This window comes from Myotis daubentonii, chromosome 6 (genome assembly GCF_963259705.1).
Source record: "Myotis daubentonii chromosome 6, mMyoDau2.1, whole genome shotgun sequence".
NCBI classification, from domain to species: domain Eukaryota; kingdom Metazoa; phylum Chordata; class Mammalia; order Chiroptera; family Vespertilionidae; genus Myotis; species Myotis daubentonii.
Window position 1 is genome coordinate 21,023,147 of NC_081845.1, and position 18,907 is coordinate 21,042,053.

The 18,907-nt window shown below is 38.9% G+C and overlaps 1 protein-coding gene across 6 annotated transcripts in view; it reads left to right on the forward strand.

Annotated features, from left to right (window-relative positions):
• Nucleotides 1-18,907, forward strand: part of AKAP7 (A-kinase anchoring protein 7) — a 108,048-nt gene that overhangs the window by 57,579 nt on the left and 31,562 nt on the right. For all 6 annotated transcript variants that reach the window (XR_009453400.1, XM_059700330.1, XM_059700336.1 and 3 more), the window contains one exon: nt 2,975-3,122. Coding sequence is in view for 5 of the 6 variants with exons in the window: in XM_059700330.1 (XP_059556313.1) it covers nt 2,975-3,122 (148 nt within the window). In the remaining variant the exon portion in view is untranslated. The remainder of the gene's footprint in view (nt 1-2,974; nt 3,123-18,907) is intronic.

An 18,907-nucleotide genomic window follows, 5' to 3' on the forward strand; every position in this document is an offset into this window, starting at 1 on the left:
CCTGAAAATAAACCTTAATATATTGCCAAACAAAAAACTCCCTGGAGAATAAAGAGCATATTAATATTATACATGAGATAAAGCAGGTTATCTGTTTCTGTATACTTTATTATTGAAGATGTTTTCTGATAAGTGCTTGTAATTTCAGTGTCTCCTAGGACTCATGCCTCTTTGAACCACAGCGCTCTCTGTAAATTGAGTTAAATAATTAATTCCATTGTACTCGCTAGTAAAAATTAACACCTTAAGGTTCATGTTGGGAGTTATCTGTGAACAATTCTTGCAAAATAGTTGCTACTTCCTTTTTGCTAAAACTAAATTAATTCACCCAGTAGGTTAGAAGAGGAATGTTTCCCTTATTTCTTACCTTAAAAAATGATACAAAACTCAAATGGAGATTACAGTGGCTAGTCAATGCTGCGGCATCGGTATCTGAAGGTTCTTCTTTTTCTGCTAAGTTGTCACTTGTCTTCTGTCTGGTCTAAGGGTCTGAACCCCCTGCCTCTCACATTTCCCACCGTCCCGCAACACACACGCACTGACATTTACTATATTTCACTGGTATAAGCACGTTCATAAATTCACTTATTTAGTCCATATAACACTTTGAGGTAGGTACTGATGTTAACCTCATTTTACAGTTGAGAAAACTGAAGGGAAGCCACAGGGCTGAAAAATGGCAGAGCCTGGAGTTGAACTCATGTATTCTGACTGCTCCTCAGCACAATGGTCTGCTGTGGCTCTATTCACCAAAGCAAAAGGAATCCACTCCCTTTCATTCTTATTGAACCCGAAATGAATAGAATTTGATATTGTCAACAATCCTCCTTTGCGTTTGTGACAATTGTTTATTGAGCACATTTCCAGGTCAAGCCCTGTTCTAGGCACTGGGGATATTTCAGTGACTGAAACTCAGACAAAAATTCTTTTCTATGTGGAGCTTACATTCTAATGGGGAGGGACACAGAATGACAGACAATGAAAAATAAGCATAATAAAGTCATTTAAATAGTTTTTAGGGTATAATCATAGTATGTTATGTAATGGTAACATAGATGGTAAATGCTGTGGGAAAATATACATAAATCTATATAAAGAGAGACGGGTAGAGAGGATTTGGAAGTACAAGTTAAATGGATGGTCAGGTGAGGCTCTTCTAAGCAAGGAATTAAAGGAGTTGGGAGATGGTCCCTGAGGTTATCTGGGAGAAGAACATTCCAGGAAGAGGGAACAGGCAGTACATAGGCTTTGAGGTGGGCTTGTGCCTGGCATGTTCATGGAAGAGCAAGGAGGCCAGGGAGGCTGGGGAGACACAGGACAGAGCAGTCGGAGACCAGGCCTGAGAGGTTTAGAGACGGCACAGCAGGACCTCGTAGGCTGTTCTGGGAATTTGTCTCTTTGAGAGAACGAGAGACTCTTTGGAGAAATATCAAAATAGCTGGTTATTAAATAGTTTTCATGGTACAATCATATTCCTATAAAAATAATAAATACTTTATTTTGCAGAGAAAAATAAAATACATGATATAATTATAGTATCCATTTTGGGTGATTTAATCATAAAATTTTTGTTTTTATATCTATTATATTTTTTAAAATTAATTTTTATGACTAAAAAGAGCAAATATGTATTCTAAGTATGTTTTGTAGTAAGATTTGTATAAATATATTCTGGAAACAATATATATATATGTATAGAAAAGGCTTGAAAGATATACACTCCAGTGTTAATAATGTATCTGTATATATAAAAGCCTAAGCGACCAGCTGACTGGCTGACTGGCCAGTAGCTATGATGCACAATGACCACCAGGGGGCAGATGCTCAATGCAGGAGCAGCTGAGCGACAGCAACTTTGCAGAGTGCCCTCTCCAACTCTGGGACCCCTCAGGGGATGAGGGACTGCCAATTTTGACCCGATCCCTGTAGGCCAGGCCGAGGGACCCCACCTGCCAGAGGGACCCCCCCTCACCGCTCATTCCACAGACACCCTTCTGTGCAGCCTGCCGGTGAGGGATCACGGAAGGTGGCTCCAAGGCGTATCCAGCCCATCTCACCTAGTCCTGCCCCGTCGGCCACCTTCTAATTAATTTCCTTTCAGTGTGCATGAATTTGTGCACCAGGCTTCTAGTTTTATATAAATATGGTTGTGAATGATTTTTCCTTCTTTCTTTCTAGTTTCTTCATATTTTCTAATTTTTAACCCTTGACAAATATTGCCAAGGTAGTATTTTAAAAATTATAAATGAAAAGGAAAAGTTCATACGTGATCAGCCAGTAAACGTGCCCTGTATAGTATTGTACCTTCATCTTACAAACTGTGTTTTGGACTGAGACTGGGTGCAGGACCATTTGTATAGTAAGGGGAAGAGTATCTGTCTGGGGAAACTACAGAGGTATCAAGGGCACCGCACTATAATTTTTCACCAGCCCTCTTTCTGCTATGAAAGCCAATAAGGAGGGTCAGGTAGAGAAGAACTTGGAAGTGCTTCAAACTGATGCCCTCCCCCAACTCAAATAAACTTAAACGGTCTTTGATATGATCCTTACATAAGGAGTTTAAAAAGTGCATCCATCTTATTAAAACTGTTGTACACTATAAAATGTTATGGTCCATATCACTTTTCAAAATTCATTTCTTCATTGTTGTTGGAGATAATTACTCTTTTCTTCATATCTCAAATTTCAGCTTGATATACTTTATTATTTCTGAAGCTTAACATATATGAAGTTTTGAATGTTGCCAGATTTAAACATAACACTCTTTAATGATTTTTTTTTATATAGCTCATCCTAGACAGGAGACTTTAAAAACAGCTTTCCAACAATTTTGTGATATCCATTTTCAAATTCTTGAAGCTAGTACTGTGTACCAAAATGTAATGTCAGATTCTAAGAAAGTGATATAAATATGTTCACACTGGCTAACTGACTGAAATGATTGATTGATGTGATTTTGTTTTGTCATTTCAAGGGAGTGAAAAAAATAGACCCCAAATTCTATGAAAAATTTATCAGTCACAGATTTGGAGAAGAAATGCTACACCGCATTGATCTTTGCTCCATGCTGAAGAAAAAGCAAAGTAATGGTTATTATCACTGTGAGTCTTCAATTGTGATTGGTGAGTGCCTTTTGAAAAGTATTTACTTAATTTTCACTTCTTTAGCATTTTTACTTTTGATTTCTTTAGCCTTATTTTGGCAAATATTTAGGATTAATTTGTATATGTTTTTCTCGAGGACATATTTTTCTAAATATGTGGTTTGGAAATACTACATTGAAAATTTTGTTGAACATATTTGGTATGCATATGTATCAGTCAAGATTTTAGTATACATAGTTTTTCTCCTTTTGTGCCTTAAATATAATTATAACACAGTCTTCAAATGTTGATTTAACGTGTACTTCAGTTTAATTTTATTTCATGAATAAGAAGAAAGTATTTTCTCCAGTGAAGGCTTATATGACCACACCATTCTACACTAGGCATTTTCATGTTTGCTGCCTTTAATTAGGAATAGAATGTTCCAGCACATAAAGGTTCACTTTAGAAAGCCTTTGTAGGCGCCCTGCAAAGACTGAAAACTCATCCTTTGATTTCTTCCCTAAAGGAAACATGTTTTGAGGGGAAACAAATACTCATACATAAATGCTCTAGCATCTCTCAGGGAGAAGGCATGTGATGAGATAGGCTCATACACACTCATGTTTCCGCGTGGAAAATATGCACTCTAAAGGGAGACTCTTAGAAAACTGGAGCAAGACTTCCCCCATTGTCTGCAACCTGAGTGTATTTCAAGGGAGGCTGATCTGTTGTGATCCAAATTTACTACTTCAAACCAGGCACGATTCTTATAAAATCGTGGACATCAAGACAACCTCACATGAGAATACTCAAAGAAGATAAATACATGATTCTAAATATTTCAAGGTCTTCAACCAAGATAATTTCTCTACACTTCAGCTTGAAAAAGCAACAACAAAAAACTATGGAAAGATATGCCCTGAAAGGATCTTAATACTGCAGCTTATTAAAGCATTTTAAAAAATGTTCAAGAGACACAATTGTATTTCCGAATTCTCACTAGAAATCTTCAAAGAAGTCATCATTTTACTTCCAAAGATTTTAACTACCTTAGAAGATACCTAGCATGTCATTTGAATTTAATGCTCTAAAATATTTCATATCGATTGTAAGGAATATTTTTTGTTTGTTTGTTTCAGAATTTCTTTCATGTTTTCAGAGTTGTCTTCCACTGACGTTCTGATGAGGACCAAACCTTTCTGTTTAGGTTCATTGTAAAAGGCAAATTCAAATCCTTCTTGTGGAATACAGATTTTGGCTAGTTTTCCACGTCTTCTCTGTAATTACTTTAGGCCAGCCTTTAAATAGAACTATGTACTTCATGGCCCCTTCTATTCCTACTCTCGTTTTAAAAAACTAAAAAAAGCAATATGTGGATTTTACAGAAGAGATCATGGGACTGCCTTAACAGTTGATTGCATGCTTCACCTGTGTTGCCATTAGACAGCTCTGCTCAGTTCACCCCAAATCACTACGTTTAGCCACTGAATTTTCCTTTGCTTGCTCTTATCCAGCTCAGTTTCTAAAATCCCCCCTAATATAGGCAATTTCTGTAGATTATTTTTCCCATAGGCTTCTTTATATCTCACCCTTTTCTAATTCAGAGCAACTTAGCTTCTTTCAAACTCCACCAATTTAATATCCCAATATCGATTATTTAACATTATTTTTTTAAATGTTTTTTCCCAATGCAAAGATTCTTTTTTTAGTCATATTTAAAAATAATATCTATATCGCCCTAGCTGGTTTGGCTCAGTGGATAGAGCGTCAGCCTGTGAATTGAAGGGTCCCGGGCTTGATTCTATTCAAGGGCACATGTCCAGGTTGTGGCCTACCTCCCCAGTGGAGGGCGTGCAGGAGGCAGCCAATCAAATGATTCTCTCTCATCACTGATGTTTCAATCTCTTTCTCCCTCTTTCTTCCTCTCTGAAATCAGTAAAAATATATATTTTTTAAAAAGACAATTAACCCCTTGCCCTATTGGCTTCAGATATTTTCAGATTTTTTTTCCCATATATTTTTTAAAATTTCCTGTGATTTTTAAAATTATAGTGTGCCTAGAGTCATCTCTTAACCAAAAATTTGATATGTTGATGTAAGAAATTTTTGAAGATTTTTATAAGTTTATTTGAGCCAAACTTATGACACTTTCTGGGAAGCAGAATCTCAATGGATTAAGAAAATGCAGTGGAGGATGGCAGTTTTGCAGCGTATTTTGTACATCAGAATCAAAGGAAGAGATGTAAGGAGGGTTATTTGAAATCCATCGGTGATAGATTAAGAAGGTGGGAGAAAGCAAAGCGGGAAATCTCTGAGATAGAAAGTAAAACAGCTACACATACTTTTTTTATGTTGGGAGTACAGGATAGTTACTGATTAACATTTACAGCATTTAGATGGTATGTGGGAAACAATGAGGGGTTCTGTGGTCTTTACTCAGTGTGGCTGTGCCCTGAGGGGTCTGGAAAAAGATTACTCTGAGGGTTCAAAGGTATGTTATCTTAGATCAGGGGTGGGCAAACTTTTTGACTCGAGGGCCACAATGGGTTCTTAAACTGGATGGGAGGGCCGGAACAAAAGCATGGATGGAGTGTTTGTGTGAACTAATATAAATTCATAGTAAACATCATTACATAAAAGGGTACTGTCTTTTTCTTTTTAGTTTTATTCATTTCAAACGGGCCTTGCCCACGGCTGTCTTAGATGCAAAAAGACAATAGACAGGCTCACTTAAGGTAAAGTTTGACCTTTGTCCAGGAAACTGCAGGCCTAAGACGTGACTATCCACCGTGACTATCCGACATGACTCGCTGTTAGTTTGGAATTTTATGTTCAGACCATCCTATATGGTTACTTTAGGTGTCTGAGTCTGTAGGGCCTGCCATACTGGCCTCCCTTGTGTGTGTCAGGTTTAGTATGTGGCCCCTTTTTTGTCCACAGATATCTATATATCTAGATATCTATATTCTAATTTTTTCATTTGCGCTTTTAGTCTGCGTTATGATTATTAATGTAAGTATTGAGCACAGATGATTAACACAGAAATCCAGTTACTAAAAGTGGGTGTGAAATAGGGATGTAGTTTTAGGAATATATTTTTATAATTTTTTTATACCACTCCAACCTTAGTCTGTCTTCCTTAGATGACAAATTAGCAACCTTTCACGTTGTACTTGATTGGAACAGGGTTGTTTTTGTTTGCTTGTTTGTTTTTCTTTACTTCTCTCTAATTTGAATAACTTGCCAATATTCGGTGACTTCACGTAAAAAATCTGGGTTTCTGCCACGTTCTGAACAATTTGGTCCCACCATTCTTGCATGGCAGGGATTTCCTGGATGCAGTAGTGGGCACATTGACCTTGAAAGTAGCTGCCTTTTATCATTCCCCCTACCTCTACTGATTTTCTTATAAAGTTTGCTTAACTGTTCACACCACCTGCTTGGCTCCTGAAGGCACTGGAGTTTGGACCCCCTGCCAGCTGTTGCTGGTCCCTGTGTCTACTTTACATTTACAAGCTGGGCATTATCTCCATCTTCTGCCATCTATACCTGTATGCGGAGAGTTGGGGGAGTTTGCTAGGATGTGGAAGTAATATTTATATTTTCAGATACAAGGAATTGTACTACATTTTTGTTCTCTCATAATTAAAACTTTGGGTGACATCATGCCTACTTAGCATTGGGCTACAACTCTTTAAAAACCTAACTGCACTAGCCAGTTATAATTCAAATCCTCCATCTACCCACTCCCCAAAAGGGAAGAAAACCAAGAATGAAATATGGTTCAGATCTCCTAGGATGATGAAAGCTGTTCTCTGTGAGCTACTTACTGGAGTTGGGTGAATTAATTTTTCTCAGGCAGCTATGTTCCACTTATATTTCCTTAGGGAAGGTCATTGACTAAATGACATCCTTTGCAAGGCTGATGAGCAATTTAGTGCTTGCAAAGACTAGTTTACTTTCAGCTATCAGACATATCTTATAGGGGCCAGTAGGGAATTTGGAAAGGTCTAGAAGGTATTTCTTTTGCAGACTAGTGCATTTCTTGATAATTTCTGCAAGCAGAGGTGGGAACAATGACTTTCTGGGAATGTCAACCTTTTTTTGTTTAATAATTCATCATTAATTTAATATTATTGAACATATACAATGTGTGTAACCCTCTCTTGGGTATCATGAAATACAGAGGACTGTAAGACATTCTCCTTAAGAGTGATATGAGTCAGTGGGCAGCTAAGATTACACCTGAGAAATGGAGAAGGAAGAGGAGTAGATGGATAGGGCTTTGTCAATAATGGGCTTTGGTAAAGCACACAGTGGAAGACGCTTATAATTTTACCTTCTGGGAGAATGTGGTGTTAGTGAATGCCAGAGTTTGGATAAATAGGATGAAATCGAGGAGTAGCCAGATGGAATGTAGAGAAAGGGTTTTATTCTAGGAGCATTAGGTGTAGTTTGCAGGGGTGGAGAACAATGGACTGGAGGCAGGGTAGGGGCAGTATTAGTGGTAGGGAGCACACTACAAAGACTGTCGTGATGGAGTCTACTGTCTAGTTAGTGGAGGAAGCCACACAGGAAGAGGTTGCTTGGTTTGTGTGTTTGAGGAGTTGGTGAGGGAGGTAGGAATGGAGATGGGCACAGTCACACCTACGGAGGCAGTGAATATGCAATAATGGAGACTGAGTAGATAGATGTAGCTAAAAAGATGGTGAAGTTTACTACTCAACATAATGACACAGGATTAGACCTTAAAGATAAGATCTTCAAGACTGTAGCACAGATGCAATGAGGCGGTAGGCTTGTGCCAACTGTAGGCTCAAATAGAAGCAAACAAGCCTGCACAGATATGTTGATAGTAGAGGAAAAGGATCATACATAGCCAGGTAAGTTAGAATCATCACAGCTATAGTCCATTCAGTGTGTATCCAAAGCCAAACAGATCAGACCAAGATGCCAGAATTTATGGGCTGAAACTCTATGGAGAATTCTGAGTTGAGTCAATGAATTTATTCTATCCAGATGTCCCTGCTTTTTGAGAATCTCCCTTAAGAGACCTGAACAGCTTGACCAATCCAGTGACTACCAGTAGCTACATCCAGGTGGTGGTTCAGCCAAAAGAAAAGGACTTTTGGGCTTGCATCTGGGGAGATCCTCAGCTCTGACTTTGGTGTCCTAATCTTCAGTCCCCCTTTACCCTTAGGGGCCAGGGCATAAACATCAGTTCTTATTGAAGAGGGAGATTGTCAGGAATTTTTAAGAGTATAAAGAGTCCTAAGATCAAAACATTTAAGAATTGCTGCTTTAGTTCATGGTTCAGTAAACCATGAAATAATTTAGTCCTCAGACAACTCTCCAAAATTAATTTTGATCAATATATCCAATCATTTCTTCCAACAAATTAATATGATGGCTACTCAGCTATCTCTCTATAAAATGTAAACTGGTTTGATAATTTCCATTCAAACATTCATTCTTTCTGTGGTAAAAATGTAACAAGTGCAAAAATACCCCAGACTGACAGTGCATATATGTATGAAATGTCCTATTTAAAAAAATTATTACGTGAAATTGACATTTTATACATATATCTCTTTGTGGTGGGCAGTACCCAAACTTTGTCTTTTTTTTTTTTTTTTTTTTTGCCTAAGCTGTCAGGGAGATGATTAAGAAAATTTTATCTCTACTTAGACCAGTGATTTCCAACCTTTTTCATCTCATGGCACACTAAACTAATTACTAAAATTCTGTGGCACACCAAAAAATATATTTTGGGCTGATCTGACCAAAATAGATGTAATTTTGATTTATTTATACTAGACGGCTATTGTGTTGGCTGTTGTCATTTCTTTTATTTGACAGTCTAAGGGAAAAGAAATCAGTGCTTCTGACTAAATAATCCGGTGTTGCATGTTTTAAAAATTCTTGCGGCACACCAGTTGAAAATCTCTGACTTAGAATACTATTAAGATGAATCTATTTCAGGCATGTTAGAAGAGGGAACTAGTTTATCATCTGAGGAAACTAGACATTTCTTTTCACTTGAAAACTTTAGCAGTTGAAAATGTTCTCTGTTCAAAATTATCAAGTAATTTTTAAGAAGAACTCCATAGAGGATGTTTTATTATTTACTTTATGACACAGAAATTGAGTGGCCATATAATTTATCATTCAAATGGTATAGATGTGCTATGCTGGGGTAAAAGAAGCAAACCAAAACTATCCTAGTTTAACTGGGACTGATGTCATCCTTCCTAGAAAGCATAATGCTCTTTAAAAAACAGAGCTTTTGACGTGTTAAAATGCACTATTTCAGATGCCAATCTGGCTCCTTTTTGTAATCTACTTATCCTCTTCTGAAATGTTTGCTTTTGATGAAACATGTCTTGTAAGAAGAAAGTGTTTGGAATTTCACTGTTACATGCCCCTATATAAATGGAAGGCAATTCATAATCGGAACCCTCATCTTATTTCTTATATCTGTCTGAGTTAGAGGAAGCTTCAGATTAAGTAACTGAGAAAATTAATCTTAGTGATGGCTCACTGTGTTTTAACTGGTGTATCAGCTATTAATCTGGATGTGAACACAAAGTGGCAGCTGTGGCTCAGGCTATTTTGAAAATTCAACCATCTGTTGGCCTGGTTTCAAACCTTGTGATTTATATTAGCTGCCTTAGGAACCCTACATATTAAAGGGGCAGTGCTATGTGGTAATTTTAACTACCAGGCAAATTAGAATAATGCAGTAATAATTTGTTATTTTATGATTTATTTGTAGAGCCTTCAATTTTAAGTGTATTTTGGAAAACATGAAAATAGATTTTTCCCATGTGCATGCTTATTTTATTTTTTAAGTTATTTTTCAATTACAGTTGACATACAATATCGTATTAGTTTTAGGTGAACAACATAGTGATTAGACATTTATCTACCTTACAAAGTGATTACTCCAATAAGTCTAGTACCCATCTGACACCATCCAGTTATTACAATATTATTGACTATATAGTCAATATTGAATTCCAGATTTAAAAAAATGAACTACATGAATGAAATGATTGGAGTGCAGAGTCTGTGGTCAAACAAAGCCAACAAGATACAGCTAATAAGTGTTAGGAGACCCTTCCAGTTGCCCAAGTTATGGCTAACTAGCCCATCATATTGCCTAATTGCCTCTGAATACATTTTCACCACACTAAAAATGCTTATTAATTTTTTAAAAGTTCCAAGCACAGCGCCTGACAAATAATGTTATAAAATGTTAGTTATTAATATTAATAGCAGTACAAGTTGTATTAGAATAGTTATTACAGCAGTATTCTTACTTTTCTAACACCAAAATACCCATGTCAGGTTATATAGATTTACATTATTCTTAATGTTTTCCTTAAATTGGCATGTGATTAACATTGGTGCATTTTCAAAATAAAAAAAAAAAAATTTCTGTGTGTATATACTACTACATATGGGCAAAAGAAGGTTTATAGTTGTGAGTACATGAAACACTTTATTCTTGTATTATTAATTAGTTATTGTATTATTTTCCATACAAACAATTGTAAACCTACTTTTGCCCCACCATATATATGATTTATGTATGTAAATACACTGTTGAAGATAAAAACTTGACTTTTGGGAGGAAAACAATAAATTTGGTATATCTATTTAATGTAGTGTTTAATCTAAAGAATTAATTTGCTAATGTGGTGAAATCACAAGAGACGAACATATGAAATGGATTAAATTCTTCTTCATCTTAGTGAAGCATGGAGAAGTTGGAAAGGATGCAGAATAGAGTGTAATAGAGAGAGAAAAACAGTGACCCAGAAGTTCCTAGAGTGAGACAGACCTGGTCTAACGGCCACTGCCACTTCCTAATGAGGCAGCCTTAATGACCCCAAGCCCATAAGATGGGACTAATAATGGTGGTTACCTCATCAAAATGGGTGAAAGGAATGAGATAATGCCCGAACGGCATTTGGCATCATGCCTGACACATAGGCAGTATTCACTTACTAGTGCCCATTATTGTTGCTGTTCTTTTGTATGTAGAATTCTTCAGACCAGGACAGAGAAGGCCAAAGACTGACTTAAGGAAGGGTTAGTATTTCTAAAAAGTCAATTTCTTCTTAGTCTTTACAAGTAGTCCACTGTTCTAGGAATTAGGGAAAACTTTAGGCTCTGAAAGATTGTTAACACTGGAACAATGTGTTAAGGGATTTGTGAAATGTCTTTTCTTTTAAGGGGGAAGAGAGAGTAACATTTATGAGGTCATCTAACCTGGAGGTCTGAGTGACCTCATGAAGTTTCTTCCATCATTGTAATTCATGAGTTCTCTATCTTGTGTTGTTGTATTTTAGCTTTTGCCAAAGCTAGACTTTCTGATTAACTGGAAGAGAAGTAATAAAACTCTCACTGGCCAGCCCTGTCTGAAATTCCGATCCACTGTGTTCTTCTTTTGTTATATATTTACTCTTAAAATAGGAATTGGAAGGGAGAGTGTAACTGTAGTGAGTAAATGGCTCTTGGCTGTCGCACCCTGGCAGAGTGAGGTTGGGCTTCATCGATTTGCCTGATCTATCAGTTCATTCCTAGCTCCCTTGGGGCATTTGAAGAGCTGCTGGCTGCTCACATAAAGACTCCTCCTTCACTGTAAAACTTCTTTAGTCTCTTTATGTTGTTATAATTTATTGAACTCACCAGGTGCCAGGTATTATGCTGTCTGTATATCGAAGATCGAAGATGTAGTGAACTTAATGGGAACCAAGTGAGGGTACTTCTAGTTTGGCTGGGGTTTGAGCTGAAAATGAGAATGTGGGGAGGGAGACGGGAAAGGGAGGTGTTTTCCAGTTGAATAGCTACTCAGAGGAGTGTAAGTAATTCATTCTGCACATGAATTACTTGTGATTTAGGTCTTATCTTAATTCAGATCTTATTTTGTAGGGAATGGGGGCCATCAAAATTTTGGAGTTTAAAATGTCACAATCTGATTTGTGCTTTAGAAAGGTCACTCCACCAGTAGTATAAACCATGGTGGTTGAGAGGCAACAGGACACTGAATCAGCAAGATGAGTAAGAAGGCTGCGCGCTAGTCTAGGCAGGTTCTGATGACGGCCTGCAGGTAGCATTTGCAGAGGAGGTGAGAAGGAGCAATGCATTGCAGATCTAGGTAGGCAGGAGAATCAGTGTTTTCAGGTACAAGGTGGATGGCGAAAGAGGGCAGAATTCTAGGATAGCTGCCAGGTGTGAAGTTTAGACAGCTAGTAGATGGTAGTGCCCTACACCAGTGTAGAGGATAAAAAACAACAACAGATTTTGGTGACAAGAAGATGATGAGTTCGAGGTTAGGTATAATAAAGCACCTGTGGCCCAATCAAGGGACAGGTCCCGGAGGGAGGTCTGGGACACAGGTGATATATCCGAGAGATGGATATGGGATTCAGTGGTGTTAAGTGAGTAGTTACAGCTGTGGGTATGAATGAAGTAGCTGAGTACCTGGGCAACCTGGGACTTCAGACTAGTTTTGCAGCTAGTTACCTGAGATAACTATTGGAAAGGAAGGAAGGAGACCTTAAACAAAGGGGCTAAGATAGAAATAAAAGGTTGTGGAACTTATTTAAGTCAATATGACATCCATTGTTTCTTGTTGGTCTATGTGATCTGGACAGCAAGGACATGAAAATTCCCTTTTACTATTCAAGTTTACTTCATCTATTCTACAAAGAAACTTGTTCTGATAAAACCAGGGTTAATGAAACATGGAGTGTACGTTACTTCTCTTTATGGGGTTTAAATTCTGTCTTTTTTCCATTAACCTGTAAATATCTTTTGATATTTTGTCTGACTTTACTATGTTTGATAGAAAATGCCTCAAGCACTAATTGTAGCTAACTGAGAAAACAACATTTTGTCACTTCATGAATTGTGGTTTTATTTGATCTGCTGTTGACTAGAATATTCAGGTGAATATTTTGTCTTCATTCTGGCTGTGAGGAAAGGAAACTGCATTAGATCTTCACAAGGTTTATGTTTCATACCAGAGAACCATAGCTGCCAAATATACTTTCATTGCTAACAGCTAGACAGCTATACTATCAACAATAAAAGTGATATATATATAAATTTTAAAAAGCAAAAGCTTTTGCTTAAGAAGTCAGTCTTAACATAAGAAGCTTTAGAGAGGCAGTTCAGTTTTGCTGCTTGTTCTCCAGCTATGCATTTAGCAAGAAAGATGTTTATAAGTGTGGCATACATTTATTTGTGTATGATAGGTTTTGGGGGGGTTGTTTTTTTTGTTATTTTTAATTAGCATGACACTCTTTTTCAATGATTTACTGTTTAGGGCTTTTTCTTTGTTGCTATACAAAATTACTTATAGACCCTTTCAATCACTTGCCTAATTTTAATTGACCAACAGTGGATTCACATTTTTATTGAAAGAAAGGTAAATACAGAACTCTAGTGGACTCTAGTGTTTTGCCTGTTCTGAGTCCATTTTCTTCCCTGTTGGCAGTCCCCCCCACCCCACCCCACCCCCTTCCCTGTGAGGTGCTGGGTGTCAGGGCATGTGGGCCTTCACTTTAGCCAGCAGGGGAGTGGGTCCATCCTTCTTGCCAGTGATTAGGAAGTGGCATGTGACCCCGTTCGGATCTGTGAGGAGAAGTCTGTGTGGGCCTCAGAGAACAGTTTTCTGGCTGATGCATAGAAATTAGAGAGAAGAGAATGTCCTTTTTTAGTTGGAAATCGTTGAGTATACATGTGTGCCTGCACTTAGCAGCCACCACGGGGGACACCAGGTGAGCACATGTGCTGAGCACAGGAAACAAAAATGGTGAATCTTGATGATCTTGTTAAACTACTGAATTAACCAACCCTGGAGCCACTCTACCCTCAGGTTACAGAGATGGCATTATTTTTTAATGTCAGAAATGCTTTTCAGATGTGAAATAAGAAATGTGCTAACAGAAAATAGACTCAGTGCTTTGGTTTTGTGGGTATTTAAACAACAGTCTGACAGTTGCCAGATGTTGTTAGAAGTATCCACAACAGAATGAATACTGACATAGTGTATCAGAAGACTGTCAGCCTGGGTCATGGCGGATCATGACAGAATCGAAGACCTGCCAAAGCCAATCTTGATTTAACTGCTTTTCATTCAGTATAAGTACATTTTCTTTTTATTATCTTGGGGATTTACTTTCACTTCCTTATCCCTTTAAGAATTATTGGGGGGGTGGGGGAAGCTTTAATAATAATGCATTGAGTTATTAAAGCACCTTTTATTTGAAGTCTTCAAATCCTTTCCATAGCAGGAAATGTAACTTGTTTTTGTCCAAGGTCAAATAGCGGACCACTTTCAGAGCTAAATATATATTGAGGATATTATTCCACATAAAGAATAATTAGGATCCTTGAAAACCCCCAGTAAATTAGACCCAAATTCTATGTTGTTTATATTGTGAAACTAAAAGTGAAATCTGCTCTTTGGGTCCCATTGGCTTTTCTGAAGTGTATTTTTTCTTTCTGGGAAGGATGTTGCTTTCTCTAAAAGGCTGAGCTCTGAGGGATTAAAGGCACTTGAATAAGAAAGCAGCCATTTCAGGTAATACAAACACTGGCCAGCAGATTAGTGTATTCTTGGCAATGTGTGTGTTTTTAAAAAATAGTTTTTAACATCCAAATGTTTAACTTGTCCTTCAGTAAGTAACTCATGTCAGTTGTTGTGATTTTATTGTTAATGCTTGAAAAGGACAGACTGTAAAAAGCAGGGCTGAGCAGTATGTGGAAGACGGCTGTTACTGGCCTTTGTTCTCGTGTTTCTGCATTGCCTTCATAAAACTGTCCCGCGGGATTTACCACAGTGCGAACTCTGAGCGAATGCGCTTGTATCTCCAGGGGCCTGCCTCCACGTACCCGCCTCCTCCCTCCTTCGGCCCTGTCTTTCTCACCTCCCCTGGCTGGACATCTCCACTCGAGAATTAACTTCACCCCAGGAGCTGATTTAATTACCACATAGGCACATATAAGTGTTTACTAAATTGTTCTTTGAATCATATTGGATGATAAAATGGCATCACATAAATTCGAGCTGTCCAAACACACAGTGAAACTTGTCAGCCCTTCTTCTTCGAGCCTTCTACCTCAGGAGCCCTATGCTTTCGGCTCTCCAAGCAGGGGCATAACTTCTTCTCCCTAATTTATCTCTCGCCAATTCTGGAATGTCTTCAGCTCCAACATTGGTTAAGATTGATCCACACATAGGACAGAGCTGACTGGATCATAAGCATGGAGGAGGCGTTTGAAAATTGGTGCCAAGCAGGAATGCGTCAGCAGATTTAGGAGTGGCCACTGTGGGTGGGTAAAGGACTTCTTTTGGAGCTTGGGTTCTCTGCTTGTTTCATCCCCCTTTCTAATATACATGTTTTATTTCTAAACTGAAAAATAGAGGCACATAATTCTACAGTTATTTTGAGTTGAAAATTTATTTATTTATTTAAATGATGCTAATTATTTGCACAATTAAAAGCCAGGTTTTTAAAAAATCTTTATTGTTGAAAGTGTTACAAAGGTCCTCCTTTCCTCCATTAACCTCTTCCAGCTTGCACCCTTCCCCCGCCCCAGGTCTTCACCACCCCATTATATGCGTCCATGGGTTATGCATATATGCATATAAGTTCATTGGTTGGTCTCTTCCCACCCACCCTCCCTTGTCTTCCCTCTGAGGTTCAACAATCTGTTCTTGCTTCTGTGTCTCTGGGTCTAGCTCAGTGATGGCGAACCTTTTGAGCTCGGCATGTCAGCATTTTGAAAAACCCTAACTTAACTCTGGTGCCGTGTCACATATAGAATTTTTTTGATATTTGCAACCAGAGTAAAACAAAGATTTATATTTTTGATATTTATTTTATATATTTAAATGCCATTTAACAAAGAAAAATCAACCAAAAAAATGAGTTCGCGTGTTACCTCTGACACGTGTGTCATAGGTTCGCCATCACTGGTCTAGTTTATCTATACTAATAGAAGGGTAATATGCTAATTAGACCAGACATCTTCCGGATGTCCTTCTGGACAATGCCACAGTGGCAGGGGCCAATGCAGAGGTGGTTAGGGACAATCAGGCTGGCAGGGGAGGGCAGTTAGGGGCAATCAGGCTGGTAGGGGAGGGCAGTTAGGGGTGATCAGGCTGGCAGGAGGGAGCAGTTAGGGAGCGATCAGGCCGGCAGGGGAGCAGTTAGGGGGCGATCAGGCCAGCAGGCAGAGGCAGTTAGGGGCGATCAGGCAGGCAGGCAGGTGAGTGGTTAGGAGCCAGCAGTTCCAGATTGTGAGGGGGATGTCCGACTGCCAGTTTAGGCCCGATCCCTCAGTTTAAGCCCGATTCCTGTGGGATCGGGCCTAAACCGGCAGTCGGACATCCCCCGAGGAGTCCCTGATTGGAGAGGGTACAGGCCGGGCTGAGGGACCTCCCCTCTGTGCATGAATTTCGTGCACCAGGCCTCTAGTTGGTTCATAAGATTCCACATATGAGTGAGATCATGTGATAGTTACCTTTCTCTGACTGGCTTATTTCACTTAGTAAAATGCTCTCCAGGTCCATCCATGCTATGCAAATGGTAAGAGTTCTTTCTTCTTTATCACCATGTAGTATTCTATTGTATACATGTACCACAGTTTTTTATCCACTCAACTGCTGATGGGCACTTAGGTGGTTGCCAAATCTTAGCTATTGTAAATTGTGCTGCTATGAACATAGGGGTGCATATATTCTAAAAGCCAGTTTTAAAAATTCTGTCTTGAATTTCTCAATTGTTTTATAATCTTTTATTATGGTTAATTCACTTTTAATAGTTATGAAAAAACTCTTTAACATTAAATAGCCCCCCCTGCTTAGATTGCAGAATATCCTGAGGTAGATACTGTTACTTAATGACACATTTTCTGTATTTTGTTCTTAATTGCACATTTTCAGAAGCAGTGCCAACAAGGGCTAATTAATAAAGTTGGTAGGTTTTATCACAGAATGGTATCTCCTGGGCACTGCATTTGGGTGAGAGCCTTTCTTGCTTGGAGGTGGGTCACTTATGTAGTAGAAGCAGTAACTCGGCATGGCAGCCAGCAGGACAGGAAATTAGAAGAGGAGGAGACAAGATTGCTAGCTGGGGCTGAAAACCTGGAGGTGCATGGGGACACAGTATTCAGACCATCTGTCCCAGTCTCTCCCCCTCCTCCCAAGCACTTCCTACTTTGCAACAACAAACTAAAACTTTATAATGAATTTACCTGATTTACAGATGAAGATATCAAAACTGCCGGGGTCCAACCCCAGCAGGTCCAGGGGTCCCCAAAGGTGTGGACGGAGTCGGCGAAGAAGGAATGACACGAAGACAGCATTCAGTTGATCAGCAGCCTAGCCAGGATCTCTAGCCAGGATCTCCAGCCAAGTTCTGGTCTGGATCTCCAGAGAAGTTCTGGTTCGGATCTCCAGCCAGGCTCTGTCTGAGATCTCCAGCCAGGTTCGGTCACCAGGTTCTAGTCAGGCTCTCTTGCCAACCTCTGCAGTCAGGTTCAGTCCAGGATCCCCTGCCATGCTCTCTCGCCAGGCTCCGCCTCCAGGCTCCGAGGCCAGTCCCTGTCCAGGATCCTCCGGCATGCTCTCGCCAGCGAAGTTCTTCTGTCTCTAGAGAACGTTCTGTGTAGGTTCTGTGCCTAGGCTCTGTCTCTCTTGGTCCTGTCTTCCAAGCCCTGTGTTCTCAGTTCTGTCTCTTTCTGTCTTGTTACAACTGTATTTATACCAGTTGATTCAATCCTATCAATCTCTATTCCAAAGGTTAGGGCGTTTCTTATCTCCATTCCAGGGAGTAAAGATTATGTAGCTTAAGCATGATTGTTCATAGTTAAAGTGATTAATTACCCACCTGGCACTTAGTTGAGGGGTTTTATTCCCTCCCTAACTTCAGGGGGAAATCCCTACCTAGGGATTCAACCTTTCTCGGAGAGGTGACCTTGGTTAAAACACAGCACCAAGAAGGTGAGCAAACATATTAAGAACCGTATGCCATATATGCCAGGTCCCTTGAAACAGCAAGGATGGACCGGCTCCCGGCACAAAACTCTGGCAAAGAGGTCACAGTTTCATAACTGACAGATTTGGGAATTAAACCTCTGGCTTTCTAACTCTAACGACTGTATATTGCACCAATGTTGGTGACTGGGGAATGCCAGGAGTTACTCATTTTCTTCAATGAAGAGTATTTACTGCAAATATTTCTTTCTTTGACACAAAAAGTAATGTTTAGGATTTTTAAAAATGACAATTTTTATTCTTTTAGACTGTGCACTCTTTTGTTCAGGTGGGTATGAAAGTAGACATATTGCATTCAGAAGTTGGAAGTTTTCATTATCACCTATGTCCTCTCATTCCAACTCCTTCCTGGTAAATAGGTGTGTGTGCCTAGCCAGGAAGTAGAGGAGTAAAGGAAGAATTTGGATGGCACTTCTCACACTCAGAACAGTCTTTCACCTCTACAGTCATAGAGTAAGGCTGTGCTCTATACTGATACAGATTTTGAACAATTGCATGAGATAATGATCTCATGTCATGAAGCTCAAAATATGTCATGTCTTGAAGTTAGTTGTTTCGCTGCCCCTGAATTTGCTTAACCAACTTGTCATTTAAATTAGAAACATGCTCTTATTCCTGATCTTTTTCTTTTTTTCTCAGTCTCCATTTGAGGAATTTTCTGGGCTATTGACATAGTTGATGCTATCATTTCAGAATTCATAATATTGATTAATGCTGTAATAGGGGAACAAAGCAGTGAATC